The sequence below is a fragment of the Nannobrachium achirus genome, assembly GCF_963921795.1.
Source record: "Nannobrachium achirus genome assembly, chromosome: 19".
In the NCBI taxonomy this organism is placed as follows: Eukaryota; Metazoa; Chordata; class Actinopteri; order Myctophiformes; family Myctophidae; genus Nannobrachium; species Nannobrachium achirus.
In genome coordinates, this window is record NC_137826.1 from 52,349,109 (window position 1) to 52,372,054 (window position 22,946).

Genomic DNA, 22,946 nt, shown 5'->3' on the forward strand with positions numbered 1-22,946 from the left:
TTTTTTTTTCAAATCCAACTCAGAACTCACATCATCTTCGTTTGAAATGGAGTCAGGAGGAGAAAATGATGAGGAGGATGACAAGAGAGGATTTGGGGACAAAGTTAAAAAGAGAAAAGCAAGTAGGTTAGAAAGGGAGCCTGAAGAAAGAAAGGAAAGGTATGTCTTGGGAATGAAAGCAGAGACGAAAGCTGACGGCGTGTTCGGAGATCCGTACAAGGTGGGAAAGTTTGTAGAGGAAAAGGTGGGTAAGGTGAAATCCGTGAGGATAACTAACAGTGGGATAGTGATCATTGAGTGCAGGGATGTCGATCAGTTGTACCGGGCATTGAATATAATGCGGTTTGGAGACATCACAGTGGATACATTTATTCTTGGGAACGAAGGAATCAGGAGGAGGAAGGGGGTTATCAGCGGTGTGCCTCTGAATGTCAAGCCGGACATATTTGAAGACGTGGAGGGGGTTTGGATTGCAAGGAGAATGACGAGATACAGAGAAGGACAAAGAGAAGACACCAAGTCCATATGTCTGACATTTAATGGAGAAATACCAGAGAGGATTTATGTAGATTATATGACTTATAGAGTCAGGCCATACGAGAGAGGTCCCATAAGGTGTTATTGTTGTCAAGAATATGGACATGTTGCGTCGGTCTGCAGAAGAGCTCGGAAATATGGAAGGTGTGGGAAGGAGGGATGTTCTGATGAATGTAAAACTGAAGTACCAAAGTGTCTACACTGCAGTGGAAGTCACTATGTAGGGTCGGCGGACTGTCCTAAACGTAGGGAGGAAGCTAAGGTGAACAGGATCCGAGTTGAAAAGAGAGTCTCATATGCGGAGGCTGTGAGATTGAATGAGAAAGGAGGAAGAGTGATTCGACAACGGGAAACAGAGGAAATTAAGGAAAGAGATGAAAGAAATGTGTGCATGGACAAACGGCAGTTCTTGGCTTTTATAGCCATGGTGATAAACTGTGCGGTTGAGATGCAGGGGAAGCAGCGAGGAGATTCCTCAATATAGTGGACATAACTGGAGAAGATTTGGACAGCACTTTGAGGGAAGGGTTTGCGACATCTCAAGAAATGAGAGAAATTTAGAAATGTCTGGATATGTATGGGGGATTATGGGATTTTATGGGTGAGCACAGTAAAAGAACATTTTAAGACTTTTGTTTGATCCAGACTCTGGATCAGAAAGTGGCGGTAATGCACCAAAAATATGGTTGCCAACCGCCGTAAAACGACAAAAAGAAGAAGAAGAAGAAGAACTCACGTCATCTGTTGAGGAGGGTGAAGCCAACTGCAGTACTGCAGCAGGGCCTGAGGAGGGCAGCAAAGCACCTTGCAGCGTCTTGCCTTCCAGAAAACCAACAGTAGTAGAATCCAACTAGGAAGTAAAGAAAGCACATTACACAGTAACGTACAACAACAACAACAACAACAACTCTATGGCATCACGGAGCTCCAATGAGCTTCATACTACTATTGTTATTACATTATTATAAACACCACAACGATCGGATCGACGTGTGTTGATCCACAATGAGCGTCTCTCTGGACATCAGACTGAAAAGAGCAAACAAGGTTTATCATGAAGGGGTGAGTGCAGTGCAGACGTGTTTACACTTAAATGCTAATGCGTTATTGTATTATTGTGTTATTATGGTTATTACATTATTGTGTTAGTGTGTTGTGTATTATTGTATCATTGCGTTACATTTTAAAGATACTAGATCAACACTAGCCTTGGATCAAAGACTATATCATAGATGTAGCCTATATTATCAAGTCTGACTTTATGCAAATGTCAATATAATGTCGATCAAATACATATATCAATATGATAGTCTTCCTCCAAGGCTATAGTAGATCAACATGACATTCAGTCCATAAAGTGGTTCTGTTGAAATTAGCCTACTTCAACCGTTTCCTCAATGTCACGAGACTGGACTGGAATCACATGATGTGTTGTTGAGTTTCCAGACTCAAGCCTGGTGTGGCTGTGATGTTTCATGTGCTCCACAGGCAAACACAGCTATAGAATACACTCAACACTCACACATGTGTTTCTATACAGTACTACATTCTGATAGTGAATTGTGTGGGCACAACAGATTCATATCCTTCTGAAAGTTGTGGCAGAAAACTGATGAAATATCTCCTTTCCAATGCGACCCCATCCTATGTACAGTATGGGGGAAGACCTCCATTCAGAAACATCCCCACTTAGAAACATCCCCATTCAGAAATACCCCACCGAGGTTAGGTTTAGGTGAACCTCCATTTAGAATAATGGAAGTCAATCTTCTGAATAGCAATGTTTCTGAATGGAGAGTATGCAGGATGACATCCACAGCAGCATTGATTGATTGATTGATTGATGACTTTGTAGTTCACATAGGAAAACCACAAGACAGTAAGTACAGTTCAGATACAAGGTCTACTAATAGGTTTTAAACCCAAGAAAGCACCATGGCTTGTTTACATTGGGGTCCTTGTACTCAATTCAATAATAATAATAATAATAGTTACCTACTCCTCCCGCGAGGGAAATTCAGATATCGCAGCCCAAGCCAGCTGCTTTTTTCAGCTTAACCCAGCTGAACCCAGTGCTGCCCACAAGGAGCGCGAGGGGGGGGGGGGGGGGGGGGGGAGCAGTGATAGCCGGAGCGGGGAATCGTACCTGCGACCTCTGGGGCTTCCGGAGTCCCAGGAATGGACACTAACCACTCAGCCATCACTGCTCAATTCATAGAGACATGAAGTGACTGACACACTAATATGCACATTACTGCACACATGGACCCTTCCTAAAGTGTAGACAGGCCTGTCACAATCCTATATTAAATGTCATAATAGGGTCAGTGGTGTGTCGAGGTCACAAATGTAAACTCCAGACCTGCGAAGTGCACCCTTGGTCCGATCTGCACCAAATTTGGCACACACTGTTCAGAGGTCTGCCATGACAATAGTCACACAAGGGGTCACGTGTAGGGGGCCCCAGGGGCCAAGGGGAAGTGTGGCCTAGCCCAGGGTTTCCCAAAGTGGATGCCACGGCACCCTTGGGTGCCGTGAGGCCAGTCCAGGGGTGCCTCAGGATACTTTGATTATATTTGGAATTCAATATCACTTCAATATACTTAGTAAAGCAGACCTGATTTGCACTGTATTTGATGAGTTCTTTTTCCATCTTTGGCGAACTCTCTTCACCAAAAATAGCCGATCTACAAGCTCACAACGCGTCACATTGGTGAACCTTCCCCCCAGAATAGGTAGTTAAACGTCAAGCATAAAGTTATTTTCAGTCACTTCTGATGGAAACGGATATTTCTTCCAATAGGATGTAAGATTAAAAAAAATGACAGTGTAATTCAGTCAGGGGTGCCCACTGCCGTGGATGAAAACGTTATTTACAGGCTGAAATCAGGCCTTACAATATATCCCTGATTCAAAAAAGTTTGAAAACCCCTGGCCTAGCCTACCCCAACTAGGACTCCCGGATCGCGGCCCTCCACACCCTCATCCAGCTTTAGGGTTTTGAGCTCTGCAGTTGTTGTAAGCTCCACTGTCTCCCCACTATCTACGTACAGTAGTCAGGTGGTGCACCTCTTTCCTTTCCTGGCTTTGCCCTGGCTTGGCTAGTTGGCTCCCACAGTGTCAGTTTGCTGACCACCGTGTTCCGGGTGCCTGTTGCGGTGCCCAGCCATGCCAGCCTCATCCTCCTCTATCTGACCTTGTCTGTGACCCATGGTGGGTCCCTGTAGAGGCCACATAGTATTATTTGTCAAGTGACGTTTCACAATCGTGCCAGCCCTACACTCAAATTGACTAAATGGTATATGGTGCTTTAATATAGCACCTTTATCCAAGGCACTTTACAGAGATTGTGCATTACATTCACACATTCACACACCGATGGCGGAGGAAACCATGCAAGGCACCAACCTGCTCACTGGGAGCAACTAGGGGGGAGCCCGGATTCGAACTGGGAACCCTCCGTGTTCTAATGACGGTTTCTCTACCCCTGAGCCAGGCCCTCCCTGCGTTCTCATTGGCTGAATGCAAGACTGAGAAAACATGGACACCACCATTACGTTTTTGAGAAAACAAGTTTAGTTATTGACCAAACCGCGACGGAGCCACGTGAGACACCGCCAAGTGAGTCGCCGGAGCGAGTCGCTGTGTCGAGCGTTGCGAATTCCGCTTTCGAGTCGAGACATAATGTTTGGGGGTGATTGGGTGAAACATCACTCAAAGTGACTCTGGCCAATCACGGCGTGTCTTTTCCAGGACTTGCCTGAATCGTGCTATGGTCCTCTTATTATGCTGGCAGGTGTAGTGGTTCCTGTTGTTATTGGATGTCATGTTATCCAGGACACAGATATAAAGAGTTAGATGCCTCGTTCGCCTCTGCAGTTAATTGGAGTGATGTGCAAAAGTTCTTGTCCGGACTTCCTGAAAAAACTAAGGGAACGCTGTCAGTCAAAGTGACTACTGGCCAATCACAGCGTGACTTTTCCGGGACTTATCCAAGGACCACAATTCAATTCAACAGAGCCAGTTCCGATGTTGTGCGGCTCAGCTGTTCTCACAGGCTGCGTACGTAAAGACCCGCCCCCACCTGCCTCTGATTGGCCTGTCAACTTCCCCATGTGTGACGCACGCGGAAGCAATGAAGACAGAAGTGATGAAGATTCCCTTAGTTGCTAAATGCATACATACGCCCCCTAGCCGAAGGAGGCGTCTACCTTTCTATGTCTATGATCCAGGAGGTCCTGGCAGGTATAGTGGTTCCTGTTGTGATTGGTTGTCATGTTATTCAGGAGGTCCTGGCTGGTGTGGTGGTTCTGGCTCTTAAAGAGGCGGTGCAGCATCAAGGCATCTCTCTCACCATGGAGGGCGTGGTCAACCTGCAGCTGAGCTCCAAGAGCGTGGGCGTGTTCGAGGCCTTCTACAACTCTGTTAAGGTCAGTGGTGGAAAGGAACAATGACTCAATTACTGCACTAAAGCACAATTTCTACAACTCAAACAAAGGTGAACTTTTGAACAGTGCAGAAACCTTGTATCTCCATTTTTCAACTTTTCAACTTTTTTGTTGTTGTTGTAAATGTATACCCTTCAGGCATTGACACTAAGGCTTGCCCGCCTGCCCCCGGCAGGTAAATAAAACGTCAGGGCAGGTGAAGTTTGCTTTTAGGTTGCCCGACCAGGCAAGTGCTCATTTGAGAGAGGGGACACAAACGTCTATAAACACAACACAAGATATCTGTCTAAACACCTGAACATGGCCAGCGCGCTCGGTCTTCTGGTCTGTGGAACATAAAATAAGAGCACTATTTACCTATAATGTGCTATTTTTACTGTGGCTACTGTGTGAAACCATAGACATATTCAATCATAGCTACATAGCTAGTATGTAGGTATTTGGATTTGGAGGTATTGAGGTGTGACATTTTTTATCGCACAGGCCCAGAAAGTAAAGAAATAGGTGTTAAATTGAGCGGTAATTAAAATCTTTACCTATCATTTTACAATGGACGATTTACTTTTTGGGCAAGTGGGCATGACCTTTGGGCAAGTAGAACATGACCTGTACTTGCCCGATGGGCAAGTGCCTCTGAGACCTTAGTGTCAACCCCTGCCCTTCTTCGTTGTGCAAGAGTGTCGCACAGAGGTTTATAAATAGCCGATCTACAAGCTCACAATGGGATGCAATATGTGTTGTGAGCTCGGTCGTTACGTGTGTCTCGACTCTGTTTTATAAATATTTAACCAAAGAAAATGATTAACAAAAACGTGACTGAATAATAACGCCGGTTCTTTTTTCTTTACTTTTCTTTTCTTTTCTTTTCTTTTATTTTATTTCCTGAAAAGTAGTTTTGGACATACAAGGTTTCCACCCTAGGTAGTGTTCTATAGAAACGTGATCATGACATTTTGTTTTGAATATATGTCACCTAGGGCTGTCACGATATCCCATTTTACATGACGATTAATTGTCATTCAAATAATTGGTGATTAGCGATTTAATTGTGTTTTTGTCGTTGATAATTACATTTCTGTTTGGCTTTTAGGCTTTGAAGTTGCATATGGTAGATATGACACATAACCTAAATATACAAAGACATTTCTGACATATTTGACAACGTTATGCTTAAAAAAGAATATTGATAGTGGAAATAGCCGATCTACAAGCTCACAACGCGTCGCGATGCGACACGTTGTGAGCTTGTAGATCTGCTATTTCCACTATTTTTGACATGGAAACGATTATGACGATTATGAAAAATAATCACAATTATGTCAAATAATCACGATTAGACGATTATGTAATAATTGTGACAGCCCTAATGTCACTCTATGTCTTTGTGTTGAAACCAGCCCATCCAGCTGATCAACTGTAACATCGAGGTGGCCAAGGCAGGGAAGGTCCCTGGAGGCAAGACTGAGATCCCCTTTGAGTTCCCCCTGAACGCCAAGAACAACAAGGTCTTATATGAGACCTACCATGGAGTATTTGTTAACATACAGGTAATGTATTAGATCGGGGGGTCCGGGACCCTTTTTTATATTAACCACTTGAACCCTAGTGTCCATATTCTGAGAAATGTAGCCAAAAATAGAAGATCTACAAGCTCACAACGCCTCGCAGCGCAAGGCATTGTGAGCTTGTAGATCTTCTGTTTTTGGCAAAGAGCTTTTGGGGGAAAAGAGCGGACTATGTACAGAGTGAAAGGTCAAGTTTATTAAGTATTGACGGTTCAAGTGGTTAAATTATGTGAAAACACAAATTGACGTGAATCCAAAATACCCTGATAATTGTTCTGTCAAACAATGAAACTATATGGAATCTATGAACAGGCTGTGGGGGTCCCTGCTTCATCTATTTCTCAACTAAGGGGTCCTTGGCCTGATCTATTAGATCAGTGGTTCTCAATCTTGTTTGGCTGCAGTACCCCCTTACACTGATATCCTTTGCCAAGTACCCCCTTCCCCTGACTACAGCAACATTTACAACAAGTCCAGTTCCAATGCCAATACGTAAAAAATAAGGGAAAATCCCAGTTGTCCGACGCCCAGTTGTCCGACGCCCAGTTGTCCGACGCCCAGTTGTCCGACGCCCAGTTGTCCGACGCCCAGTTGTCCGACGCCCAGTTGTCCGACGCCCAGAGTGGACTAACGGGCAAATGTACGAACGGGCTCTCCTACCTTACTGATGAGCAATACAATGGTTAGATGTCACAGTTATTGTCCACGACATTGCAAGCGGCGCGAAGGCCAGCGGACCTTGGTCCTGCTCTTCGCGCCCGAGCACCGCAGGTGCGAGTGCCCGCGAAGAGCGGGCCAGGGCCGGCCGCGCGAGTTACGAAGCCGTGGTGAATGCAATCGTTATATTACGGCCTGGGCAAGCGCACGATAAACGCATGAATGGGATGAAGATCGCTTGCTTTACAGTCTGTTGGAAAGGCTCAGTACGGTAGGAGAGCCCGTTCGTACATTTGCCCCTGTTAGTCCACTTCACCGTCGCCGTCGCCGGGCGTCGGACAACTGGGCGTCGGAAAACTGGGACTAGCCCTCAAAATAAAACAGCACAATGGCAAAAAAAAACAAAAAAACATTGCTTTATATTCAATAACAGTTACTACTAATCAAGTAATTGATTTCATTTGGTTTAGAAATGTACAGATGAGCAGGTTCATGCAATCTCTGTCAATGTTTTATCATGAACCGAAACAGTAAAATATTATTCCCATTTTCTAGTTTTTCTCATGTACCCCCATTTGAGAAACACTATATTACATCTACCATGGGGTATTATTTGTTAATATTCAGGAATTTCAGGTAATCCGATTATGAGACCTAACGCATGCAGTATGTGTTAAAATATTCAGGTAAATGTGTGACATGTCATTCAAATGGAACACAGAGCTGTGTGCACTAGTAGTGTCGTGTGAATACATCGAATACACTTTCTAATTGCTTTTGGCCTGTATCTGTCCTATATGAGCAGAGTTATTATAGTAAACTAATCAAATAACAAAAACCAGAACGAAAAGGGAAAAAAATACAAAAATACAAAACCACAGACTTTTAGACTTTACAAAAAAGAATAGAACTTGTCAATGGATTAGGCCTTCAAGTTGCAACTATTGATTCTGTTCTATCCATTACTATTCAATAAATCAGTGTTCATGTTGGTTTTGTTTGTTTCCAGTACACACTACGTTGTGACATGAAGCGTTCCCTGTTGGCCAAAGACCTGAGCAAGACGTGTGAGTTCATGGTGCACTGTCAGGTGAGACGTCCCTGTCGTCACATGTATGACGTCCAACTTCCTTCTGAAGACACCCAAACCGTTCGGGTGTCTGGACTGGACTGGGTTGGCTTTAAACTTTAAAGCCAACTCAGTCCATTCCTCTGCCCTCGCCTCTCCTCATCAATTCCACACTCATAGTTTAAGGTGCGAGGATGGAACTAGTTAAGAGCAGCGCCGGCGGGCTGTATACGCAGACTACGCACTCTGCGTAGGGCCCCCGCCGATCAAAAGGCCCCCCACCGCCCCCTCCTCAGCAGAAAAGAACTATGGGACCTAGGGGTGCTGCAGGTGTTCCAGCACCCCTATGGGGAAGATTTCATTTTTTATTTAAATAAGAAAAGAACAAATCAAACATAGTTTTTTATTTATTCATTTATATATATTATATATATATATTTCCATTATAAAATGGATTAAAAAAACGATAAAAAATATTAGGCCTATTATTTCTTCGCGGGCGCTCACTACGCTCGCGCCTGCAGGAAGGCCCAATAGCAGAATCATGCTTAGGGCCCCCATGGGCCCAGAAACGGCTCTGGTTAAGAGTATTGGGATCTGACCACTGACTTGACACTGTGTTGGTCTATGTGTTCAACTCCTGTTTGTTATTGGTTGTTGCATGTCTTGGCTGCCCCCCTCAGGAATAATGTCTTTAATAATTATAAAATGACACTAGTATTATACAGTTTTGAACCCCTGCTTGTTCCCCTCAGGCGCAGAAAGCCAAGCTGACGCCCACTCCAGTAGACTTCACCATCACCCCCGACACCCTGCACAACGTCCGAGAGGTCCGCACACTTCACCTCTATGTACACTTAATGCATCTTTCAATATTAAGTATTTTATTCAAATCACAAATTTCTTACAATTGATTTACATCTATTAGTTTTAACTTTTGCTCCGCTACACTGATCGTAATGCAATAAGACAAAAAAAACACTGACTTGGATGGACATTTGGTAATTATTATTCACAGCTAGAGGAGTAATATTTGTGAAGTAATACTTCATACAAATATTATTAAAAAAAAAATAGAAAAGAATCCTTTAGCAGTGAAAGAACACGCTGTCACATCATATATGCACATTTTCTTTAATTGTAGAGATTATTTTACACATTAAAGTGTATTACCCCCTCAGGCCGGGAACACATTTTTGTGTATTACAGTATATGTACATTATGTAGTACAGTAATTAAAAAAACTAAAAAGAAAAAAAAAATATGAAAAGCCAAAGGTGTAAGCTATCAAATAGTTTTGGATTTTTGTTTGTAACATTTTCCAGTAAAACAGATGGTAATTTTGAAATCGGACTTCTATCTTTAAGGCTTTTTTCAAATTGGAGTTAGGCCTAAGTGGGTCATATTTGTGAAGTATGAACGTTTTGTTTCACTGTACAGGAGTTCTTTACTCATATAGTGAACATTTTCTGTCACTGTAGAGGAATGTGCTGCCTAAGTTTGTGATCCGAGGCCACCTGGACGCCACCAACTGTGTGATCAGCCAGCCTCTCACCGGGGAGATGGTGGTGGAGAACTCCCAGGTCCCCATCAAGAGCATCGAACTGCAGCTGGTCAGAGTGGAGACCTGTGGTAACTATAGGGCTGTCACCATTATAGTCAGAGTGGAGACCTGTGGTAACTATTAGGGCTGTCACCATTATAGTCAGAGTGGAGACCTGTGGTAACTATCAGCCTCACTTACACACAGCTGGTCAGAGTGGAGACCTGTGGTAACTATCAGCCTCACTTACACACAGCTGGTCAGAGTGGAGACCTGTGGTAACTATCAGCCTCACTTACACACTGGTCAGAGTGGAGACCTGTGGTAACTATCAGCCTCACTTACACACAGAGGTGGGAAGGTAACTCAGTACTTTTACTCAAGTACTGAATAATTTTGTTCGAGTTCACTAAAAAAAAAGATTGGTTCAAATTATTTGTTCATCGTTCACCGGATCCGCCCTCCTCATTTAGTTTGGTCCAATGACAAAAGAGGACCGTCTCTCTTCAGCCAGTCAGAATCATAGATATAAAACGGGACGTCCGGGAATCGGAGGGATCGCTGCCAGTCAAAGTGACTACTTTTTTTTTTAAAGATTTGTTTTTGGGCTTTTTGCCTTTATTGATAGGACAGTCGACTGACAGGAAATGGGGGAGAGACAGGGAGTGACATGCGGCAAAGGTCGCCCGGATCGGGAATCGAACCGGCAACGCCGACAGGCATTGATGCCGAAATGGCAATGCCTATATGGTATGCGCCTGGTCCACTAGGCCACCAGGCGCCCCAGTCAAAGTGACTACTGGCCAATCACAGCGTGTCTTTTCCGGGACTTATCAATTCAACAGAGCTGTATTGGTGTATGTGTGACGAACGTGGAAGCGATGCAGGCGGAAGCGTTGCACATTACCTTGGTTCCTCGTGCATGCCCCAGAGGCGATGGAGGCGTCTACCTTTCTATGTCTATGGTCAACATGACTACAGCTTGTAGCTTCAACCAAGTCAAAGTCATTTCAGTAGAACTAGTGTGGTTGCTGCTATAGGCAACACACAATTGTAATCGGTCTGGGAACATTTTGCCAGCAAAGTGAACCTGTGTTAACGTTTTGTTGTTGACCTCTGATTGGTCATCATATTGTACAAGATATCCAGCCTTACAACCCCGATAATAACATCACTCAAAAGGTTTACAAGACAGGAGTGGCATCATAATATGTAATTTAAATACAAGACAGGATTCAAGAAGGGGAAGTTCTATTGAACCCATGGATTACATGTGTTCAAATGGACAGTAAGTTCTATTGAACCCATGGATTACATGTGTTCAAATGGACAGTAAGATCTATTGAACCCATGGATTACATGTGTTCAAATGGACAGTAAATTCTATTGAACCCATGGATTACATGAGTTCAAATGGACAGTATGATGTGCTTGGACCTGAAGTGTGGTGGCCGTGGCACACCAATGTATCTGGTGGTTGTCGAAGCCATAGACATAGAAAGGTAGACGCCTCCTTCGACTCTGATGCATGTGCATCGAGGGACTAAGGGAATCACGTGTGCATTGCTTCCACGTGTGTCACACATAGGGAAGTTGCTAGGCCAATCAGAGGTAGGTCGGGCGGGTCTTTACGTACGCAGCCTGTAAGAACAGCTGAGCCGCGCAACATCGGAACTGGCTCTGTTGAATTGAATTGTAGTCCTTGGATAAGTCCCGGAAAAGCCGCGCTGTGATTGGCCAGTAGTCACTTTGACTGACAGCGTTCCCTTAGTTTTTCCAGGATGTCCGGACTACAACTGTTGCACGTCGCTCCAATGAACTGCAGAGGCGAACGAGGCATCTAGCTCTTTATATCTGTGGTCAAAGCTCCTCTTAGTATAGCCTAGTTGATTAAAGGCATGTCCATACTCTCTCTGAAACCAAACTTTTCCTCTGAAAGGTCCTGTTCAACTACAAAATGACGTCACTCTGAACCTCTGAAAACCGTTACCCCGAATTGGAGTTCGCGGAAAGCTGCACGTCGGAACTCTCTGACGAAAAGTTTGGTTTCGGAGAGAGTACTGGCCTTTATTCCCTCTGTCTTGTGTGGCTCTGTTCCTAGTGGATTCACGTCAGTGCAAACACACTTGCCTCAATTCCCAGAATTGCACCTTTCAACACTTGTTCTCTGGTGGGGTTTTTTAAATGGAGGCCACAGTGTTGTTAATTTAACGAATGCCATCCATTTAAAGGTTGTGCCGAAGGCTACGCCAGAGACGCCACAGAGATCCAGAACATCCAGATAGCAGAGGGCGACATCTGCCACGGCCTCTCCATCCCCATACACATGGTGTTCCCTAGACTCTTCACCTGCCCCACCCTGGAGACCACCAACTTTAAAGTCGGTACGTTGACTAGCACAAACTAGGGCATTAACGACGACTTGTGATTTTTGCAAGTTGACTCGACTCAGTAAAAAGTTGAGTTGAAGTCGACTTTATCGTTTGATGACGTCATCACATCACACACGACCCCCCAATTATTTTGGGGGGGTCCCCAGATGATTAACTTAATGTGAAACATGGTTTTCTCACTCAACTGTAAACAAACCAACATAAAGTTTAAGTGTATAGAGGGTATTTCACATTTCTAAAATGCCAATTTCAGGATTTTTTAATACCTCTAAAATGGCAAATTAAACATTGTCCAAATTGTCAAATATATAGAGGCAGAAATTGTGAAAATAGCCGATCTACATGCTCACAACTTGCTGTTTTCACAATAGAAAGTTCTATTATTATTTTTTTTTAACTTCGACTTTCGACTTTCTCTTGTGTAATGAAGTCGACTTGTCGACCTTTTCGTTAATGCCCTAGCACAAACAAAGTGTTTACTTCAGCGCTGAGAGGGTACGAATGCACCCATACGCTTTATGTAAAGTATGCACTGTATGTTGATGTTCAGTTGTCCAATATGACTGTTCCATTATGCTCTTTATTTGACAATGTATCCTGTACTACTTGACAGCAATACTGCACTTTAGACACAACTCCCTTTAGTATACAACTATATTTTGCCTATATAAATCCAACAGACTGCCACGTCATGTGATCTTCTGCCACCACTTTGAACACCAAACGTTTTGTCCCCTGCAGAGTTTGAGGTGAACGTCGTCATCGTCCTCCACGACGATCACCTGATCACGGAGAACTTTCCACTGAAGCTGTGTCGAGTTTGAGACGGGACGCCACATGACCGCTCCGACCATGGGACCACGAAACACACCACGACATGTAGTTCATATCGTCTCTATAGCCATGTTTCCGTAAACTTATTCGATAACTTTCCAATGAAGCTGTGTCGAGTTTGAGACGGGACGCCACATGACCGCTCCGACCATGGGACCACGAAACACACCACGACATGTAGTTCATATCGTCTCTATAGCCATGTTTCCGTAAACTTATTCGAATTTGGGAAGTGAATTATCAGAAATGCGTATTAAGACAAAGCGAATTTAGCCCGTTTCCATTTGCGGGTGTCATTCGATCTGCAAGCTTACAGCGCGGCGCGGAGACGCGGATGCGAGCTGCTGTGAGCTCGTAGATCTGCCACTTCTGGCACGCAACACTGTGTGATGAGGAAGGGTTTGCCACGGATGGCTTGACTCCGGGAGGTGAAAACGGGAGGAATTTAGTTTACACACGGTCCGTGTCACTCCGTGTGTAACAAACAACCGGTTTGTTTTGTGGGCTATAAACGCAATACAATGGACGTTAAGCAGCAGGGGAAAGTGTTAAGTTGGCGGACGATATGGACTCAGAACGTCATAATGTATTCGCATTTATTGTCTGACCCGTTTCCATTTACAAATGCACATTTAGTTTATTCGATAAAGCCTCAAAATCCACCTCCTCCAAACGGATAATTTTTTTTTTGCGGATAATGAAAGTTTATTCGCATTTTGAAGTGTTTCCATAAAAAGATTTTGCGAATAAGCCGTAAAAGCGCATTAAGAGGCTTTATGGAAACGCCACTATTAATGTGTGTTTGTGAAGATATGAACTATATTTTGTGGAAAGTAGTCTCCTCACACTAACCACTTGGACGTCTTACACAAACACTTTATGGAACTTCTATTTGTGTTGTTCCTTCACCGAGTTTTCTACCGAACAGGAATTCTTATTCTGAAAGAGCTTCAAATTCATTCTGCCAACATACATGTCTTTGTCCACTAACATGAACAGACCATAAGGCCATTAATTGTTTGATTTGTAGATGTTGCTGAGGTTTACATTTTGTACAAAGTCATTAAAATGTTCAGTCTTTTCTCCAGGGACTATTTTTGTTGTTATTCATTGTTGTATTTAAAGATTTTGCAAGGTTTACATTTTGTACGAAGACAACAAAGTGCTCAAACAAGCTTTTTTACCAGGAACAATGTCTTGTTTAGACTGCATTAAACACAATGGATAGCCTAGCTTTTTATGGTTTCTCATGAGCTTCAGAGTCAAGACAGTACTACTGTTCAGCCAGTAGGTGTCCTCATTACATCAAGAATAGGCGACCACCTCCAAACACACTGCAGATGTACTTGTTACACAGGGGTAGGCCAACTTTTGGATTTTCTTGAGTCAGGGTGCCGTACCAACAAAGTTTAATTATGACACGTCAAAATACAATATTTCCAACAGGTTTTGATTGTCCATGAATAAAAACTTTACTTTTTTCTTCTTTTGAAATATTTCCTTCCACATCAGGACATTGTAATGATCATGACTCCCCACTCCCCACCTTTCCCAGACTCCTTCCCCAGTAAGAGTTCGAATGAATGCATAATTATGTGCAGGATGTAGTTGGCATACAGACGTGAGGGGACTTAATTTACTGATTATTTTTTATACATTTCATTTTAAACCAACTCCTCTCTCACACTTATGACAGTGTTGAGCGATCACCCTTCCCTGTGCCAATGCTGCCTGGCACCCATGCCTAAGGGTAGATTAGAGTTTATCATGATTGATTATGTATGACGTTATAGAGGAGATCATGTATTCATTGATTATATTAATATCTAGGTCTGTACAGTATGATACTAATACTTGATAGGAGTCGAGAGGTCTTCAGAAGGCCTCAGTAACTAATATTGTTTTGATAAAGCCTATCTTGTTATGGTACAGCTTGTTCCAGAGGCCTTGAAGCCAATTGTACTTCTGTCCATGATATCATGTTATATAAACTTGACCACACCACCACCTAATATAATTGTCTTGTCTCCTCATTTTCTCATGATTATTGATTGATCTGAATTCCACCACATTGCCTAACCCTGAGTTCCATACTCTTACTCTGCCATAGATTGCAGCCAGCTACAAGCAGGATCACACAAGGCTTCCCCTTATACTGACATTTTAAATTTGAGCCAAACTTAACCAAATAACAGGAGGAAACCGTTAACTAAATAGTTCCTTCAGAGGTGTGTGTGTGTAGGAGTAAACCGTTAACTAAATAGTTCCTTCAGAGGTGTGTGTGTGTCACAATGTATTACACGTAAATGGATATGGTATAAAAAGGTTACATGATCTTTATTACTGTGTATACCACCTTGGGGACTGCCCCATAGGTCGAACTCCCGTTGGGTCGAACAGCGTCGGCAGGTTAGATAATCACCCGCGTCACAGTTACTGAAGTTAGGTTTAGGGTTAGAGTTAGGCATAGTTTTACTGAGGTTAGGGTTTGGGTTAGAGTTTGGTGGTCGATCCAAAGGGTGTTCGACCTTATCTTTCTTTAGGTCAATCAAATCCACAATAATGATTTCCCCTTGGTCCTAGATGTCAGTTATGGGCAAATGTCTTTATTTTTAGGATGATGAAAACATACAGCACATTTGAAGATGGTACATCAACACATTCTGATGGTGAACATAACAGCTAACGTTCTTGGATGCACATTTCACTGCTATGATAAATAAAGGTTGCTTCACTAAGAGGTGTTGACATGCATTATACTTCTAAACACCTTGGTAATGTATAAACATTCAGTGATGAAGATACTGTAGCCAAACAACACAGACTTAGGGCCCATTCCCACTGGGCCAGATCACGGATATTATTCCATTTGAATGGATAAATATCTGGAGAAGGAGATTTTTTTTATCAGTTATCTGGCCCAGTGGGAATAGGCTTTTAGCCTGACATTTAGAGAAGCGCCCTTCGGCAAACGTGTATTCACTTACAGCATGCTTGAATGCAATTGGTTTAGCCAGAAAAATACTCGCGTAAACGCCAGATTTAATATGTGGTAAAAACAACTGTGAAATATAGCAGTGTGGTAAATCTAAACCGCTAATTCTTATATGCATTAGGTTGACAATGAGATTGTAGAAAGAGACAGTGCCACTTAACCTTTTTTTAATTAAACGATTGGTTAAAAATAAAAGTAAAAAATAAAAGCACAGTTAAATTCAAACAGGCGGTTAATATGATTACACAAGAAAACAAGCTTAATTTATGCCCGTCGTGCGATTGTGTCGCTCGCCAAAAAAAAACACCCCATTAACAAGCAACGACGCGATCGTCTGTCGTTTCCCGGCGAGCGATACAATCGCACAACACAGTATGCATTAACAGGATTTAACCAGGAGCAAATGTAAAGCAAACAATGAGAGGTTTACAGGAGGGGTGGAGGTTTCAAGACACTAGGAGAGGTTGGCAGAGGGGTGGGGGTTCTTTAGAGGGGTGAGGGTTTCAGACTCTAGGAGAGGTTGGCAGAGGGGTGGGGGTTCTTTAGAGGGGTGAGGGTTTCAGACTCTAGGAGAGGTTGGCAGAGGGGTGGGGGTTCTTTAGAGGGGTGAGGGTCTCAGACACTAGGAGAGGTTGGCAGAGGGGTGGGGCTCTCGGCGCATCAGTCTGCCCGCAGCGGGCAGCATGGGGAAGTCTTCGGGGAGAACACAGTGCTCTCTGCACGTGGGACACGTGCTCTGCTCTCGGAGCCACGACTTGATGCACTGTTGAAAGTTATAAAAATGGAAAATGAAGTTATAACATTGGATGAATTGACAGCCCGCCACACTCCAAACACACTGGTTGTGTAACAATGCAGTAATGACTGGTTTGTTCCTCACCTCTTTGTGGAAGCTGTGTCTGCAATCCAGCACACACACATCACCCGCAGACATGTCGTCATGGCAGATGATGCACGGATCATCCACGTTCAGCTGGAATCACACACATTTAACATCTTTATCTGCACAAACGAAGGAAACTTAACAATATTTCATGATACAGATCATGGGTACGGGACGGGTACATCGCCTCCTCCATATAGGGCAGCTGCCAAACATCACAGAAATGGAACAAAAAAATAGCCGATCTACATGCTCACAACGCCTCGCGTTGCGAGGCGTTGTGAGCATGTAGATCTGCTATTTTCACAATTTCTGTCTCTAATATTTGACAATTTGGCCAATGTTTAATTTGTCATTTCAGAGGCATTAACAAAATCAATAACCAAAGACAATGCATAGCTTTTTTTTCCAGGACCTTCCAGGACCCTTGATCAATTCCAGAACTTTTCCAGTACTATTTTTCCAATTTCAAAACATTTTCAGGGATTTCATGACCGTGGGAACCCTGTATATTGTAACTATGAGCAACACTCACAGCATGGGAGGGTCTGTTGGCTCCCGTCTGCGTCTGCCAGACAGGACCAGGAAGTGGACCAGAAACAGACACGGGCGTGCCGCTGCGCTGTGGGGGGGTGGAGCGCATGTTGCTGCTGGAGCCACTGTTCACCTGCTCCTGGACACAACAGCACACAACACGTTAACACACCAATACTGGACACACAACAGCACACAACACGTCATCACACAACAGCACACAACACGTCAACACAGTCTCCATAGACTTCCATGTAATTCATAGTGCACGGATCATGCACACCCATGCCTAGATAATGCACCATGTGTGTCCACATTGCTCACAGCTTTCAAACAAAAAAATCCGAATGGAAATCCGTTCAGGCATTCATGAGATAGCAGCCATTATGTTTTCCTAAAATGTAAACAAAGATGGCTGCCATGTTTGAAAGATGGGGTTGCTATGGTGGTTAAACATGCAATTTCGCGATTGCTATCATGCCTACTACATTTTTTGGGGTCCAAACTTTTTTTTGAAAAAAAAAAAAAAAATCTGTTTTTTTTTCTTTTCTCGGGATTATCGGGCCTGGCGGGGAAAGACATTGAAATAATCTCGGGACTATCGGGCCTGGCATGCAATGAGTTAACACACCAATACTGGACACACAACAGCACACAACACGTCACCATACAACAGAACACAACACGTCAACAGACGAAAGCTGAGCTTGGGAGCGGACAGCAACACTAGCTTTGCCTTTGGTTTGTACCAGAGCAGTGTAAGCAGAGTGGTTTGGTTTGTACCAGAGCAGTGTAAGCAGAGTGGTTTGGTTTGTACCAGAGCAGTGTAAGCAGAGAAGCAGAGTGGTTTGGTTTGTACCAGAGCAGTGTAAGCAGAGTGGTTTGGTTTGTACCAGAGCAGTGTAAGCGGAGAAGCAGAGTGGTTTGGTTTGTACCAGAGCAGTGTAAGCAGAGAAGCAGAGTGGTTTGGTTTGTACCAGAGCAGTGTAAGCAGAGTGGTTTGGTTTGTACCAGAGCAGTGTAAGCAGAGAAGCAGAGTGGTTTGGTTTGTACCAGAGCAGTGTAAGCAGAGTGGTTTGGTTTGTACCAGAGCAGTGTAAGCAGAGAAGCAGAGTGGTTTGGTTTGTACCAGAGCAGTGTAAGCAGAGTGGTTTGGTTTGTACCAGAGCAGTGTAAGCAGAGTGGTTTGGTTTGTACCAGAGCAGTGTAAGCAGAGTGGTTTGGTTTGTACCAGAGCAGTGTAAGCAGAGAAGCAGAGTGGTTTGGTTTGTACCAGAGCAGTGTAAGCAGAGTGGTTTGGTTTGTACCAGAGCAGTGTAAGCAGAGAAGCAGAGTGGTTTGGTTTGTACCAGAGCAGTGTAAGCAGAGTGGTTTGGTTTGTACCAGAGCAGTGTAAGCAGAGTGGTTTGGTTTGTACCAGAGCAGTGTAAGCAGAGAAGCAGAGTGGTTTGGTTTGTACCAGAGCAGTGTAAGCAGAGTGGTTTGGTTTGTACCAGAGCAGTGTAAGCAGAGTGGTTTGGTTTGTACCAGAGCAGTGTAAGCAGAGTGGTTTGGTTTGTACCAGAGCAGTGTAAGCAGAGTGGCGACACGCTTTGATCTCGCCTGTTCTCATTCTTAGCAAGTCGACTTAAAGGAGTAGTTCACCCCCAAAACGACTTTTTTTCTATTGATTAGTCATTTGAGTTCAATAATATTTTTTGGTTTTTGTCCCCCGGATGGGGGACCCGTTTCGAAACAGGTCCCCATCCGGAACGAATGGGGGTAAATTCATTGTTATCACATTTTCGTCTTAGGAATGCGACAAAAAACTAAAAATATTATTGAACTCTAGTCTCCATGGCGTGACTAATCAATAGGAAAAAAAAGTCATTTTGGGGGTGAACTACTCCTTTAAGTGTCATAAGTCTCTCTTTCTAGGGGTCTGGTTTGTACTATTATAAAATGGCACCTTTGCCAAGGTCATGTCATAAGTCTCTCTTTCTAGGGGACTGGTTTGTACTATTATAAAATGGCACCTTTGCCAAGGTCATGCACAAAACATTCAGCCAAGCAGAAAACATTGTGGCTGTCGGGCAGGGTCAACCATATCTCAACTTTTAAACAGGGCTGTCACGATATGACATTTTACATTACTATTAATTGCATTACTCTAATTGCGATTAAGGATTGAATTGTGTTTTTGTTGTTTTACATTTCTGATTGATAATTGGTTGGATTTGGAAAATGCCTTCCTTGCAGTGCTTCCTTTAACTTCTTTGGCGAAACCAAGCTCATTCAAATAACTACTAGGAACAGATTATCGCGACGGCACAATTATTTCTCTCCAATCTCCTCTACGTGTTTTAAAGCGATCGGTGAATGGATCGTTGTGAATAATAATATTCTATGATTTTTAAAAGGTTTAGTGAAAAAGCTCTAAATCATCGTCTACTCTGCCCTTTGCCAGCGATTCAAACTCTGTCAGTAAATGTGTTAAGATGAGTGTGTGGAGCAGTGTTGTTTTTGACAGCACATTTTGATTTAGTTTTAGTCATAAGTCTTTTGAATAAAATGTAACTTGGTTTTAGTCATAATTTAGTCACCTGAAAAGTATTCATTTTAGTCTAATTTTAGTCGACTAAATCTACAGTTGATTTAGTCAAATTAAATGTATTTTGGCAGGCCTTGATGGCATCGTAATGACTTATTTTACACACAAATAGCAGATCTACAAGCTCACAACGCGTCGCAGAGAGCAACCAAACATAAAATGACTCTTCTCCACTAGTCCCTCCCTAATGTTTTAGTCTAGTTTTTATTTTGTTGACGAAATTGTCAATATATTTAGTCTTAGTTTTAGTTATCACAGCTTAGTTTTTATTTCGTTTTTATTTAGTTTTCGTCAGTGAAAAAAACGCAGCCGCCAAAATCTTTCGTCATAGTTTTAGTCGACGAAATCAACACTGGTGTGGAGGGTGGCTTTAGAACCGGTGGGTGTTAGTCAGTGTACCTGGTGGTCTAGAATGATCTGTGTTTAGAACTGGTAGGTGTTAGTCAGTGTGTACCTGGTGGTCTAGAATGATCTGTGTTTAGAACTGGTAGGTGTTAGTCAGTGTGTACCTGGTGGTCTAGAATGATCTGTGTTTAGAACTGGTAGGTGTTAGTCAGTGTGTACCTGGTGGTCTAGAATGATCTGTGTTTAGAACTGGTAGGTGTTAGTCAGTGTGTACCTGGTGGTCTAGAATGATCTGTGTTTAGAACTGGTAGGTGTTAGTCAGTGTGTACCTGGTGGTCTAGAATGATCTGTGTTTAGAACTGGTAGGTGTTAGTCAGTGTGTACCTGGTGGTCTAGAATGATCTGTGTTTAGAACTGGTAGGTGTTAGTCAGTGTGTACCTGGTGGTCTAGAATGATCTGTGTTTAGAACTGGTAGGTGTTAGTCAGTGTGTACCTGGTGGTCTAGAATGATCTGTGTTTAGAACTGGTAGGTGTTAGTCAGTGTGTACCTGGTGGTCTAGAATGATCTGTGTTTAGAACTGGTAGGTGTTAGTCAGTGTGTACCTGGTGGTCTAGAATGATCTGTGTTTAGAACTGGTAGGTGTTAGTCAGTGTGTACCTGGTGGTCTAGAATGATCTGTGTTTAGAACTGGTAGGTGTTAGTCAGTGTGTACCTGGTGGTCTAGAATGATCTGTGTTTAGAACTGGTAGGTGTTAGTCAGTGTGTACCTGGTGGTCTAGAATGATCTGTGTTTAGAACTGGTAGGTGTTAGTCAGTGTGTACCTGGTGGTCTAGAATGATCTGTGTTTAGAACTGGTAGGTGTTAGTCAGTGTGTACCTGGTGGTCTAGAATGATCTGTGTTTAGAACTGGTAGGTGTTAGTCAGTGTGTACCTGGTGGTCTAGAATGATCTGTGTTTAGAACTGGTAGGTGTTAGTCAGTGTGTACCTGGTGGTCTAGAATGATCTGTGTTTAGAACTGGTAGGTGTTAGTCAGTGTACCTGGTGGTCTAGAATGATCTGTGTTTAGAACTGGTAGGTGTTAGTCAGTGTGTACCTGGTGGTCTAGAATGATCTGTGTTTAGAACTGGTAGGTGTTAGTCAGTGTGTACCTGGTGGTCTAGAATGATCTGTGTTTAGAACTGGTAGGTGTTAGTCAGTGTGTACCTGGTGGTCTAGAATGATCTGTGTTTAGAACTGGTAGGTGTTAGTCAGTGTGTACCTGGTGGTCTAGAATGATCTGTGTTTAGAACTGGTAGGTGTTAGTCAGTGTGTACCTGGTGGTCTAGAATGATCTGTGTTTAGAACTGGTAGGTGTTAGTCAGTGTGTACCTGGTGGTCTAGAATGATCTGTGTTTAGAACTGGTAGGTGTTAGTCAGTGTGTACCTGGTGGTCTAGAATGATCTGAGTTTAGAACTGGTAGGTGTTAGTCAGTGTGTACCTGGTGGTCTAGAATGATCTGAGTTTAGAACTGGTAGGTGTTAGTCAGTGTACCTGGTGGTCTAGAATGATCTGTGTTTAGAACTGGTAGGTGTTGGTCAGTGTGTACCTGGTGGTCTAGAATGATCTGAGTTTAGAACTGGTAGGTGTTAGTCAGTGTGTACCTGGTGGTCTAGAATGATCTGAGTTTAGAACTGGTAGGTGTTAGTCAGTGTGTACCTGGTGGTCTAGAATGATCTGTGTTTAGAACTGGTAGGTGTTAGTCAGTGTGTACCTGGTGGTCTAGAATGATCTGAGTTTAGAACTGGTAGGTGTTAGTCAGTGTGTACCTGGTGGTCTAGAATGATCTGAGTTTAGAACTGGTAGGTGTTAGTCAGTGTGTACCTGGTGGTCTAGAATGATCTGAGTTTAGAACTGGTGGGTGTTAGTCAGTGTACCTGGTGGTCTAGAATGATCTGTGTTTAGAACTGGTGGGTGTTAGTCAGTGTACCTGGTGGTCTAGAATGATCTGTGTTTAGAACTGGTGGGTGTTAGTCAGTGTACCTGGTGGTCTAGAATGATCTGTGTTTAGAACTGGTGGGTGTTAGTCAGTGTACCTGGTGGTCTAGAATGATCTGTGTTTAGAACTGGTGGGTGTTAGTCAGTGTACCTGGTGGTCTAGAATGATCTGTGTTTAGAACTGGTGGGTGTTAGTCAGTGTACCTGGTGGTCTAGAATGATCTGTGTTTAGAACTGGTGGGTGTTAGTCAGTGTACCTGGTGGTCTAGAATGATCTGTGTTTAGAACTGGTGGGTGTTAGTCAGTGTACCTGGTAGCCTGGGCTGGCTTCCAATTTCGGGCTTTTGATCCGGTCGGGAGCGGAAGAGCTCCTACGTTTTTCTGTAGTCCAAAACGGACTACACTTTGGCCGGAAACAACGACCGGAAACAGTTTTAACCCGTACTTGCGCATGCGCTAACTACTTGCGCATGCGCTAACTGGGTTGAAACTGTTTCCGGTCGTTGTTTCCGGCCAAAGTGTAGTCCGTTTTAGACTACAGAAAAACGTAGGAGCCCTTCCGCTCCCGACCGGA

General features: G+C 43.4%; 2 protein-coding genes across 3 annotated transcripts in view; one reads left to right on the plus strand and one right to left on the minus strand.

The window, feature by feature from the left end:
- Window positions 1–1,292: 1,292 nt before the first annotated feature.
- vps26c (VPS26 endosomal protein sorting factor C) lies at window positions 1,293–14,128 on the plus strand. The gene is made up of 8 exons (XM_080748769.1): window positions 1,293–1,599; window positions 4,824–4,967; window positions 6,383–6,532; window positions 8,217–8,297; window positions 9,032–9,106; window positions 9,758–9,908; window positions 12,051–12,203; window positions 12,954–14,128. The coding sequence occupies exons 1-8, from the start codon at window positions 1,543–1,545 to the stop codon at window positions 13,034–13,036; spliced, it is 894 nt and encodes a 297-aa protein (XP_080604895.1). The 5' UTR covers window positions 1,293–1,542; the 3' UTR covers window positions 13,037–14,128.
- Window positions 14,129–16,381: 2,253 nt separating this feature from the next.
- Window positions 16,382–22,946, minus strand: part of ttc3 (tetratricopeptide repeat domain 3) — a 72,085-nt gene continuing 65,520 nt past the window's right edge. For both annotated transcript variants that reach the window (XM_080749862.1, XM_080749861.1), the window contains 3 exons: window positions 17,460–17,597; window positions 16,922–17,014; window positions 16,382–16,804 (listed from right to left, as the gene is read on the minus strand). In XM_080749862.1, coding sequence (XP_080605988.1) covers window positions 16,664–16,804; window positions 16,922–17,014; window positions 17,460–17,597 — 372 coding nt within the window. In that variant the 3' untranslated portion in view covers window positions 16,382–16,663. The remainder of the gene's footprint in view (window positions 16,805–16,921; window positions 17,015–17,459; window positions 17,598–22,946) is intronic.

Excerpts from the sequence above, each read along its gene's own strand:
- vps26c (XM_080748769.1), top strand. The coding sequence starts at position 1,543 with ATGAGCGTCTCTCTGGACATCAGACTGAAAAGAGCAAACAAGGTTTAT. Across the intron at positions 8,298-9,031 it reads AGTTCATGGTGCACTGTCAG|GCGCAGAAAGCCAAGCTGAC; the intron begins GTGAGACGTCCC and ends TGTTCCCCTCAG. Across the intron at positions 9,909-12,050 it reads GGTCAGAGTGGAGACCTGTG|GTTGTGCCGAAGGCTACGCC; the intron begins GTAACTATAGGG and ends ATCCATTTAAAG.